Source organism: Mastigoproctus giganteus, chromosome 4 (genome assembly GCF_048544385.1).
Source record: "Mastigoproctus giganteus isolate SK-2022 chromosome 4, ASM4854438v1, whole genome shotgun sequence".
Classification (NCBI taxonomy): Eukaryota; Metazoa; Arthropoda; class Arachnida; order Uropygi; family Thelyphonidae; genus Mastigoproctus; species Mastigoproctus giganteus.
The window spans coordinates 76,402,829-76,415,872 of NC_143578.1; the positions used below are offsets into that span (position 1 = coordinate 76,402,829).

Here is a 13,044-nt window from a genome sequence, read left to right on the forward strand (position 1 = left end):
GACTTGAACTTCTGTAGACTGTAATTTTCAGGAAATGCGTATGAAGGAAGGTTGTTCCAGAAAACGGCAGTTGAATGAATAAACGAGGAAGATGAAAAGTTGGTTCTGTGAGTTTGGAGTTTGACAGTAAATGGATGTTGGCTGGTGGTGGCACGTGTTCGGAGTATTTTGAAAGAGAGAGCGGGAATTATAGAAGCCAATTCAGAAGAACAGTGCCCATGGAAGTATCTGTAGAAGAGGCATGCAGCAGAAACAGTACGTCAATGAGACAGCGAGTGGAGAGACTTTGTTAAAGATGAATCATTAATTAACCTAACTGCCCTTTTCTGAATGGAATCGAGAAGCCTGAGAGAGTTTTGGGGGCACCACCCCAGATGTGGGAACAATATTCCATGGCAGGGCGGATTTGCGATTTATACAGAGTGAGCAGCTGTTTGGAAGAAAAGTAACACTGAGAGCGAAAGAGAAAACCAAGTTTTTTAGATGCAGAGGAATCAATATTTGTAATGTGCTTGTGCCAAGAGAGAGAGAGAGAGAGAGAGAGATTAGAAGTCAGGGTAATCCCCAAAAAGAGATATATCATCTTGCCTAGAAATCGGAGTGTCACTAAAGATAAGCATAGGAGCATAAGAATCCTTTTTGCGAGATATTAGTAGTAGTGGCATGTGATGTAAGAAAGGAAGTGTATGAGCTTATGCAGCATCAGCCAAAAAAAAAAAACCACACCATTCCCTCCAAATGCCTGTCCAGTTCCTCCTTAAATTTATTCAACCTATCAACTTCCACAATGGCAGATGGAAGTTTGTTCCAGCAATTAACCATCCGCTGGCTAAAGGCAAATTTCCGCACATCTATTCTACATCTGTCTTTTCTTAAATTTGAATTTATGCCCCCTTAGGTTCATAATTTGAACAAGTGGAAGCATCCCATCAGAATTCAGCGTGCTCAACCCATTCAAGGCCTTATACACCTCAATCAGATCACCGCGCAGGTGCCTAGTCTCCAGCCACTGCAATTTGCAGAACTTAAGCCTCTCTTGGTAAGAGGATCCCTTCATTTCCCTCACCAATCTTGTTGCCCTTCTCTGTACGTGCTGAAACAAATCGACATCCTTCCTAAAATGAGCCCTCCAAACCTGTACGCAGTACTCAAGGCGTGGCCTGACCATTGCCTTATACGGAGGGACAATCACCTCCTTCTCCCTGCTAGCAAACTTCGTATATATCATTGACAAAACCCCATGACCTGTCCTGGCAGCCTGTCTGCATTGCTCAGAAAACTTCATATCTGACTGCACAATTACTCCCAGGTCTTTTTCATTTTCTACCACCTTAAGTGTAGTACCGCACAGTTGGTACGTTTTTTTGGGGTTACTTCTACCCATATGCAGTACTTTGCAATTGTCAAGGTTAAACTTCAGGTGGCACTTCTTAGCCCAACTGCCCAAATTATCTAGATCCTGTTGCAGTACCACACTGCCATCACTCTCATTAACAATCCTGCCAACCTTTGTATCATCTGCAAACTTCGACATTAAGCCTGATATACCTTCATCAATATCATTGATAAATATACAAAACAACAGTAGACCTAACACCGAACCCTGTGGGACTCCACTAATAACATTAGTCCATGATGAGCAGCACCCATTGATTACCACCCTCTGTCTTCTCCCAATTAACAATCCTTTTATCCATTGTGCTCCAATTTGTACAATAGTCTTCCATGCGCAACAGTGTCAAAAGCTTTCCTGAAATCAAAATATATGATATCAAAATTATTTTTTTCATCCAGTTCCTTTGTAACCACATCATAATATCCTATCAAATTTGTCAGACAAGACTTTCCCTTAACAAACCCATGCTGTGTCTGAATTATTGCTGCAGTCTTGTCTAGATGATCCTGCAATGCATCTTTAACCAGTGATTCTATTATTTTACCCGGAACAGAAGTTAAACTAAATGGTCTGTAATTACTCGTGTCACCCTTCGATCCCCCTTTGTGAATTGGGGATATAAGACAAGACTGAGGTTTAGAAGGGTTGAAATCAACTAAGTTGTCTTTGCCCCACTGGAGAATTACCTGAAGATTGGTATTTAAGGAATTGGTAGCATATTTTCCAGAAGTTGAAGCTGATTGAGCAGGACAAGGTTTCTCAAAATGGAAAGTGGAATGCAATGTGCTATCATTGGCAAAACTATGGATAGGATTTTCAGTCAATAGAAGAAGGTCATTAATATACAAGAGGAAAAGAGTGGGGGAGAGAACTGAACCCTGGGGAACACCGGCATTAGTGGAGAAGTTACAAGACAGAGAGCCATCTACCATCACCCTCAGTGAGCGATCAGAGAGAAAACTGGATAACCAATTACTAAAAACAGTTGGCAAACCATAAGATGGAAGCTTGTTTAGAAGACCTTTATGCCAAACACGATCGAAAGCCTTTGAGATCTCAAGAGCAACTACTTGTGCTTCACCGAACCTTTCCATTGAATTAGTCCATAAATGGGTAACATAAGCCAGAATATCACCAGTGGATCGACACTGACAGAATCCATACTGGTGATCGTTGATCCGAGAGAAGGTTTCTAGGTAGTTTAAGAGTTGGCGGTTAATTGATTTCTCCATTACTTTAGAAAGAGTAGAAGTAATTGCAATGGGACGATAATTGGATGGGAGGGATTTGTTACCCTTTTTAGGAACTGGCTGGATATGAGCAAATTTCCAAGCAGAAGGAAAAACACCTTTGGAATAAGAAAGTGAAAAAAAGCGGCAAAGAATAGGAGTAAGTTCAGGAGCACAGGTCAGGAGACGATTACCTCAGTTTGTACAAATGTCAAATCCATCCTACCATGGAATATTGTTCTCATGTATGTGAACAACTGGACTGACTGATGCAGTTCCACTGGAGTGCATTTCTTAGCAAAACTGCTGAAGTGAGACATGCTGGTGGGGAGGAAAAAAAAAAACTTTGGCAAAGTCTGTATACAGGATTCAGTTTGTGATACTGTACATAAAACAAAATGTGTGGGAATACAAAGTAAGTTTGACTAGTACCCTCCCCAGGTATCTTTTGCTTTGATGTTTGACATTACTTTCATAACTGCTTTAGTGACAGTGGTGTCCAGGTTTTTGACTGAAAGATGATGATGATTTTCCTGGTTGTTGTTGTTGCTGTTATTTGGTTTTTAGGAGCATTAGCAACTAAGGCCATATTGCTCCGGGAATATGCGGTGGTCATTCCCTGAACTTTCCGCATCCTCCGTATTTGGTGGTCACGGGCTCGAACCCCGGTCTAATCAAGAAGCGTGTGCTATGCACTGTCACTCTTGCCCACCTGGCTATGGAGGCGCCTGATTTTCCTGGGCAGCCATACTTTCACTCGGTAGTGAGAAATGCCAGTTAATTATGTAGACACATACGAAGGTTTTATCGACATTTGCTTGTTTGTATATGCAGGTTTTGTCTATGGAATACTTGTCAAAAATTTCTTGCAGTTTGTAGCGGTTTGAATGCAGAAATTTAATGGGAGAGATTTTGACTCGTTAAAAGGGTGGGATTATAGTCTGTTGTATAAAAGAATTATGTGAACAAAAACAATGAATATGGAGTAAAACTAGTCAGTGATCCAATTATGAATAATAGTAGTAGTGGCATGTGAGGCGCCTCCGTAGCCAGGTGGGCAGGAGCAGCAGTGCGTAGAACACGTTTCTTGATTAGACTGGGGTTCGAGCCTGTGAGCACCAAATACGGAGGATGCGGAAAGGTCAGGGAATGACCACTGCATGTCCCCGGCCTTAGCTGCTAATGTTCCTAAAAACCAAATAACAAACAAACAATGGCATGTGATGCAAGAAAGCAAGTGTATTAGCTTATGCAGCATCAGCCAAAAAAAAAAAAAAAAAAAAAAATCACACCATCCCCCCAAATGCCTGTCCAGTTCCTCCTTAAATTTATTTAACCTATCAACTTCCACAACGACAGATGGATGTCTGTTCCAGAAATTAACCACCCACTTGCTAAAGGCAAATTTTCGCACATCTATTCTACATCTGTCTTTTCTTAATTTGAATTGATGTCCCCTTAGGTTTGTAATGTGAACAAATGGAAGGCTCCCATTAGGATCCCATTAGATCACTTACTAGATAACGTTATTTTTATCAAAGGAATTTATATTCATTTTTGCTAAAAGTAAATTATTTGTTATTTACTAAAAGTTAATTAATTGAAACACAAATATGTACAATAATAATCAGCAAAAAAACTCAGAGTAAGCAACCAGTTATGGCAAATTTAATTTTTCTGAATTATTGAAACTGGTTACACTGACCTCTGCAAAGTGGATACACTTGTATAGTGTAAAATGTTTTTTGTCTTAATGGTGTCTGCTTTAGAGAAGTTTTTCTGTACATTTAGTAACTATATTTATAAAGTACATCTTTTTTTTTTCATTTTGCATAAAAAATTGAGGTGGTTGAGAAAAATCAATTACACACTTGAAATCTGTACCTAAAAGTTGTACAAGTTCATCTATTTGCATTATAAAGCAGTAAGTGAAAATTACATATATTAATTGACATTTTCCATACCAACCTTAATTCATCATCTTCCAAACTAATTCGGCTGCCATCTGCATCTCCAGTAAGGCTGCTAGCTATTAAAAGATCATCAATAGTTCCATTCTTTGGAGCATCAGAACCAGCATCGTCTTCAGGTACATCATCAATGGAATCATCTTTAGGAATGGAAGATTTTTAATCTACATATTTTCACTAAATAAGGAAGCATAATGCTTGCATGTGCACACATGCATGCAAGTACTGTGCATTTTATATTTTGAAATATTCATGTGTTACATACATATATGTGACATGTATAAGTATCTCACATCAGTGATGGAGGTGGAAGATTAGCCAATAAGAGCAAAATAATGAAAATTAAAAACATCGAAAAAGGGAAGGGAGAGGAGGATAAAATGAAAATAATAATCAAATAGTATAATCATTGTATACACACAGATTCAACTATGACTCTTCTTAACAGAGTTCTGTGCGGGCATGTGAAAGAGAGAGAGAGAGCCTTGTTTCATTATACGAGAAGTGTTCAGAAAATTATCTACCTACCTAAGAAGAAAATGAGATAAATCTAGTTTTAATTCTCAATGCAACTCCCGTGAACTTCAATACACTTGTTCGATTTTTTTGGCAATGAGGACATATCAGACAAATAAAATTCTTTGTTCTGTCCATCAAAGAATGCAGAAACAGCAGACTTCAGTTCATTATCATCAGCACAGCGACATCCATGTATGTTTTTCTTCAGGTATCAAAACAGGAAACAGTCACTGTGGGCCAGATCTGCCTGTAAGGTGGATGGGTAAGTTCTGTAAAGTCACAGTCTTTCAAAGCAGCACACCTCTAGAAAGTTTTCCATGGTATTTTTCCTTTATGACATCCCTTAGGTTGTACAGTAGGAATGCATATGATTTCCCAGTGACTGTTTGTTGTTTTTTGGTTTTTAGGAGCATTATCAACTAAGGCCATATTGCTCCAGGGATATGAGGTGGTCATTCCCTGACCTTTCCGCATCCTCCGTATTTGGTGGACATGGGCTCGAACCCCGGTCTAATCAAGAAGCGTGTGCTACGCACTGCTGCTCCTGCCCACCTGGCTACGGAGGCGCCTCCCAGTGACTGTCTGCTTGTGTGTTCCAAGTAGTGAATGAACAAAATTCCCTCAGCATCCCAAAAAAATGGTGGTCATAAACCTGCCATCTGAAAGTTGTGTCCGAAATTTTTTTGGGTGGGGGAAAACACTTGTGCTTCCATTACACCGATTCTTGCATAGTCTCAGGATCCCAGTGATGAACCCATGTTTCATCATCTGTAACAATTCTGGAGATGAAAGTTTCAGGATCCCTTTCATAAAGTGCTAAATTCTCTTCACAACACTGTACTCTAAATTGCTTCTGCACAGGGGTCTGAAATCTGGGAACTCACCTCGCACTATGTTTGTCATACCCAAAAGTTCATGGAGAATGGTTATAACTGTAACCTCAGAAATGTCACATCCCTAGAGATTTGAGACATCTTTAAATGTGCCACTCAGCACAAGGGTTTCCACAGCTTGGCACATTTCTGGATTGGTCGCTGTCACGGGCTTTCCTGGATGTGGATCATCTTCAATGGACTCTACCCCACTTGAACTGTTTTGACCAGAATTTTACCTGGTACTCTGAAGGTGCACTGTTGCCATACACAGCCGCCACCACCACCCTTTCATGGATGGCCTTTGGCCCATTTCTTTCTTTGGTGAGAAACTTGATGACTGAACGATGCTCCAATTTCAGCATATCCATAATTTGATATAGGTGTCTTTCTTTTTCTGTTACAGCAGCACAACCTAAAAACGTAGTGGGATCAAAAGTTAGTACCTAGTGCCTTAGGTAAATAATTTACTGAATGCTCCTCATATATACAGAAAACACTGCTAATATAATAGAAGAAAGCCATCATATCATTGGCATTCTATCAAAACCTCATATGTTGAAAATGACTACTTTTCGGGAGAGCAAAAAAACTGTTTATTATTTAGAGAAATTGAAGTAATTTTTTTTTGAAACTTAATTACATACAGTAATTTGAATCTTATATTGAATGTTACACCTCTAGAACATTAGGTTTTGACAGTATCTAATATCACCGTGTTTCAAATTAAACATTATTTAAAAAGTTATGACACCTACTTTGGTAGGGTAAAAGGGTTTATTTATTTATTTATGTAGTACAATAAAGGAGAGGATGCATTTAAGCAATGAACATGTGAACCATACATTATGTAGCATTACATTTGCTTTTGATACACATGAAAGGAAACAATTGAAAAATATATAGGCAGATATGAAGTTTTCTGAGCAGTGCAGACGGGCTGCAAGAGTAGCTCATGGTGTATTGTCGATGATATACAGGAATTTTTCTAGCAGGGATAAGGAGGTGATTATTCCCTTGTATAAGGCAATGGTCAGACCACACCTAGAGTACTGTATACAGGTCTGGAGGCCTCATTTCAAGAAGGATGTAGAGATGCTGGAACGAGTACAGAGAAGGGCAACAAGATTAGTGAATGGAACAAAGGGGTGCTCTTATGAAGAAAGGCTTAAGTTTTGCAAAATACAATGTCTGGAGACTAGGCACTGGCGAGGTGATCTGATAGAGGTGTATAAAGCCTTGAATGGTTTGAGCATGCTCAATGCTGATGGGATTCTTCCTCTTGCTCAGAATAATCACCTGAGAGGGCATAAATTCAAATTGAGAAAGGACAGATGTAGGATAGATGTGAGGAAATTTGCCTTTAGCCAGCGGGTGGTTGGTTGGTGGAATAGACTTCCATCCCTTGTCGTGGAAGTTGATAGCCTAAATAAGTTTAAGGCTCAGCTGGACAGGTATTTCGAACGAACAGAGGGGTGAAGTGGAAGTGGTTATTTTATTTTATTATTTTATTTTTTTTTTGGCTGATGCTGCATAAGCTTGCTTTCTTGCATCAAATGCCTCTACTAATGCTAATTAATTGAAACATTTTTGTCATTACTGCAACATAGCCATTGAAAAATTAATGTGCAATGTCACATCTGTCCAGTTCTTACATCTTGTCTTGAATGTGTGGACATTTTCCTCCGTCTTCAACACACGTGTGAGGTAAGTTATCATAAAAAGTACCTGCGGTGAAATTTGAGTTCTTGTAGATGTTTAAACTTCTCCAAGGGAATGTCAATCCTTGAGGAGTATAGAGGTTTTGTGGGAAAAGGAAGGTTTACAGATTTCTTTGGTCTAGGCAAATGCCACCATTCATCAAAAGTTTATATTGGATTTTGGTTCATACAGAATTGCTTTTCGATCAGTGACAACTGGGGCTCCAACACGAATGCTGGGACAGTATAAATTGCTAGAAAAATCACGACTTTCATTTCAAATGGAGATGGTGAAGACCTTGCATTCCTACAGATTTCAACATACTGTGCAGGGACACTAATTTCCTTTTTGCCAAGCTTTCTCTCTATTAAACTGTTATATCCATCTACCTCCATTTGTTTATGGCCCTTTTCTAAATATTTCTGAATGATAGTGATATCTTTTTGCACTGCGAGATTCAAAAGTGCATTTGCCATTACTACATTCCGATTTTGGTATGTGCAACCATCTGTCCATACAATTATTTTTTTCACAGTTGGGTGTAAATTGCATTCGGTTAGTAGGAAGTTGTAAGAATCAATGAAAAAATATCAGCTGACATTCCACCATCTAATTCGTTCCATATATAGCTTGTTTGTTTGTTTGGGGATTTTTTTGGTGCATGGGTGTAGTCTATGTATGGCCGTAGTGCGCCACACATAGGTTAGTATTTATGCTATTTCTTTATGGATCGAGAGTCAGGAAACTGATCGTTGACTAGCTAAAGGAGGTGGTATACATTGATCGCTTTGAGAAAGGTAAAAATCTTTGAGACATCTGTTTTATTGCCCGAAAGTGAACTAAGCGTTAGTGGGTCTTCAGTTGTGGCTGGAGTGAAGTGATTCTGGCGTTCTATTGCAAATTTCGTGCATTACACAAGGGTATGTTTCACTGAAGGAACTGTTTTACTGTGATCACACTGGGGGTGAATCTCCCCTCTTAAAAGGTAACCATGAGTAATATTAGTGTGACCTATTCGGAGACGAGCTAGTATTACCTCCTGTTGTTGAATTGCACTGAGGCTCAAGATTTGGCTTGATACTTCGAAGCTTATTTTCAAGTTGGTTTTGCCATGTTGATTGCCACTGGTATATGCATTTTTCCTGTATTATTCGTCTATAATCTTGATGTGGAACTCTCCACTGTACATCAGGTGGTAAGTCGGCCGCTTTTGCGGCATTGTCCGCTAATTCATTTCCTGGAATTCCCATATGTTCTGGGACCCAACAGAAGTGTATGGTTCTTCCAAGCTCAGATAAGGTATATAAAGAGTTTGTTATTTCTTTTATGACTGGGTGGGTGATGTTTATGGTGTTTTCCAGGGCTTGAAGTGCACTTAGAGAATCAGAGAAAATTATACTGTTTTCAATATTGGAGGTCTCGATATGCTTCAGTGCAACCTGAATTGCCAATAGTTCATCAGAAAATATACTGAACTCATGTGGCAGTTGGTAGGCCAATGTTATGTTCGGGAAAACTGCGGCGATTCCAACGGTGGTGTCATTCTTTGACCCATCTGTATGAACTACAACAAAGTTTGGAAACTGCTCCACCAATGCAAGGTACAATTGCAAGAAATTTTCTTTATGTAGTGCAGATTTATCCCATTTATGAAGGTATTTATCACATAAAAGTGGAGTAATGCTCCACGGAGCAAGGAGTAGTGGAGGGGTATTTGAGATATTATCAAAACTCAGATTAAGTTCTTCTAGAAGATGTCTTATTCTTATACCTAATGGTCAGTTAGCAGTAAGGCTGTTATGGTATAACCTGCTGTGTTGGGGGGTGAAAAGTAATTCCCAATTTGGGTGTTCAGGCATAGATCTTATTTTATATGCATAGCATAATATAAGTTGTTGCTTTCTGATAGAGAGAGGGGGGTTCGTGAGCTTCGGCATATAGACTATGTATTGGAGATGTGCGATATGCTCCTAGAGCATTGCGTATTGCACTATGATGGAGAGGATCAAGCCAGCGAAGGACACTAGGCCTTGCTGAGCTATACACTGGTGCCCCATAGTCAAGTTTTGATCTTATTAAAGATCTGTACAGCCGTAATAAGGTAAGGCGATCAGCTCCCCACTTTGTTGCTGAGAGAATCCGGATGATATTTAATTTTTGTTGGCAGGATGTTCTTAGTCTTTTAATATGTTCCAGGAATGTAAGTTTATGATCTAAGGTGATTCCTAAGAATTGTATGCTGGGTTGAACTGCTATTGGTTGTCCATTCAGTTGTAGTTCCGGGTGTGGGTGCAATTTACGTTGTCGGCAAAAATGGATGCACAACGTTTTTTCAGAACAAAGCTGAAAACCATTGGTTTGTGCCCACGTACTGATCTTATTATTGCCCCTTGTAACTGTCTCTCGATCGTATTCATGTTTTTTGCACGGCAAGAAATACTAAGGTCATCTACGAACGAACAGTGCCTTATCGATAGTGTTTGGAAGTTGTTCAGCAATGGTGTTTATCGCAATTATAAAGAGTGTAGCACTGAGTACAGAGCCCTGGGGAACTCTTTCTTCTTGAAAAAATAGTTCAGACAGCGAAGTTTTAAATCGAACCTGGAAAGTTCGCTTGTCTAGGAAGTTGCGTATGAAAATCAGGAGATGGCCCCGAAGTCCATGGCGATGTAATTCGTGGAGTATTCCATACTTCCACGAGGAATCATAGGCCTTGCTTACATGGTGTTCCAATCTAAGGAATGCATTCCGAATGGAATTCTCTTACTAGTATATCTAGTGGTGATCTGTTTTGTCAAATGCTGAATTGTGCAGAATGTAAGAGATTGAAATTTTCCAGGTACCATATCAGTCGACGGTTCACCATCTTTTCCAGAATTTTGCAAAGGCAATGGGTCTATAGCTAGTAGGGTTTGTTGGGTCTTTTCCTGGTTTAAGGAAGGCAAGGACTGTAGCGTGGTGCCATTGTCTAGGGAATGTGTCTTCCTGGTAGAGCCTATTGAACAGATCAAGAAGTGACTGCAGTGATTCAGCACTTAGTTCCTGTATCATCAAATAATGGATATTATCTGGTCCTACAGCGCTATGCCTAGATGTTGACAAGGCTGTATGTAGTTCATGGATAGTGAATGGTAAGTTATATTGTTCTTCTGCTTTTGAAGAAAAGTTTAACTTTTGTTTTTCTGAATTTGCTTTGAATCTTCTGAAGGATGGTATGTAACTTTCTGTTGCTGATGTTTTGGCAAAAGTTTCTCCTAGTATATTGGCAATTTGGGTAGGGTCAGAAATGTTCTGCTCTCTCCATTCCATGATAGGCTGAGGTGTCATTTGATATTTACCACTCATTTTCCTGATTGTTTTCCAAATTTTTATGTGTGGAAGTTGCTTGATTGATGGTTGAAGTGAAGCGAATCCAAGCAGCCTTTTTATTACTGTGTCTAACATACCTCGCCCTTGCTCTAACGCGTTTAAACTGAATGAGATTAGCTGTGGTTGGATAGCGCCTAAAAGTATTCCAAGCTTTATTTTGGTCTCTTTTTGCTGCACGGCATTCGTCACTTCACCATATTTTTGGGTGTTCAGGTAATTTTGAGGAGGATTTTGGTATAGCTTGTCCTGCTGCATGTAATATAGTTTTTGTGACATACTCAACCGCTTCCCTGGTTGGGGATTTTTGTATAATTTCAGGGTCCAGTTTAGCTAATTTTTTATACATCTTCCAGTCTGCTTTATCAATTAGCCACCGAGGAATTCTAGTAAGATGATAAGAGGGCTTATTCAGTAATTCAATTGTAATGGGAAAATGATCACTATGCAGTGGATCATTGTTTGCCGTCCACTTTAGAGTAGGATACAAAGTTGCTGAACAGATAGACAAGTCTATTGCAGTATATGTTCTGGAAGAAAGGTGAACATAAGTAGGTTACCCGTCATTTAGAGCCGACCGGGCTAGCCGAGTGGGTAAAGTACCTGCCCGGCAACCCAAAGGTCGCGGGTTTGATTCCCGCCTCGGGCTTGGATCAAAGTACTACAAAAACCTTGGGAGGTGCAATATGGCCACAGAAGCCGATGCGCCAACAACTACCAAATCAAAAAAAAAAAAAAAACCGTCATTTAGAAGGAGAAGGTTGTTATCATCTAAACATTTTTTCAATTAGTTTTCCTCTTTGGTCGATATTGTTGTTACCCCATAGTGTGTTATGACCATTTAAGTCTCCCAGAATGAGGAAAGGTGTGGGGAGTTGAGCTATGAGGTTGTTTAGATCATTTTGTTGGATGGAAAAGCTTGGTGAAATATATAAGGAGCAGATTGTAATATGGATGTCAGCAGCTACACGGACCACTATTGCCTCGAGGGGAGAGTTCAGTAAGACCTGTTTGACAGGAACTTATGGGTTTGTTATAACAGCTACACCACCATGTGCAGTATTTTGATTGGTTCTATCTTTTCTAAAGATATTGTAATAAGACAGTTTTGGTGTGTCTTGAGGTCTGAAATACGTCTCTTGGAGGCAGAGACATATTGGTGTGTATTTAGAGGTAAGGTCATACAGGTCATTAATATTGGCACGGAAACCACGACAATTCCATTGAATTATTGTGTTCATTGTTTATCTCTAGTTAGACTTTCCGAGGGTGTTTTCTTGGTGCTGAGGTTCTCTGTTTTTCACTCTTGTTTTTATCTTTCTTTCAAAAGTAGGGCCTTTCTGTTTCCATGTCTTCTACAAAAATGTGCAGGACCGAGTCATCTGGGGGTATTTCCTTAGTATCCATTTCCTGTTGGTGACCAGAAGTTACGATTTGTTTTTCTTTGCGTCCTTCGTCCGGGGAGTGGAGATTTTCGATTGGTATATAGAAACTGGCGTATTGACTGCCTGAGTTTGAGTTGCATTGTACAGTGTTTTTACGTAGTTCGAGAAAGACTCTTTCGGGGGTACTGTTAGTTCAGTTTGCGATGCGGTTGATTGGAATTTTTTGGTGATTTGAGCATACGTAGATCTATTTGCAAGGGTTGGGTAGTGAGATGTTTTGCTTTGCCTCTTGATAGGACACATTATGTTTGTTTGTTATTTGGATTTTTAGGAGCATTAGCAACTAAGGCCATATTGCTCCGGGATATGCGGTGGTCATTCCCTGACCTGTCCGCATCCTCCGTATTTGGTGGTGATGGGCTCGAACCCCGGTCTAATCAAGAAGCGTGTGCTACACACTGCTGCTCCTTCCCACCTGGCTACGGAGGCGCCGGGACACATTATGATTGGTTTTATAAATCTGAATAAGTTTCTCAGTTTTCCAGCGATCGCATGTTCTAGCGTAAGCGGGGTGATCTTTTTTGCAGTTTGGGCATATCGGTTGGG

The 13,044-nt window shown here is 39.8% G+C and overlaps 1 protein-coding gene across 1 annotated transcript in view; it reads right to left on the reverse strand.

Annotated features, from left to right (window-relative positions):
* The window catches only part of LOC150086849 (histone lysine demethylase PHF8-like), a 445,826-nt gene that overhangs the window by 133,689 nt on the left and 299,093 nt on the right, over positions 1 to 13,044 (reverse strand). The window contains exon 15 of the mRNA XM_090371623.1: positions 4,594 to 4,735. Within this exon, the coding sequence (XP_090227749.1) occupies positions 4,594 to 4,735 (142 nt within the window). The remainder of the gene's footprint in view (positions 1 to 4,593; positions 4,736 to 13,044) is intronic.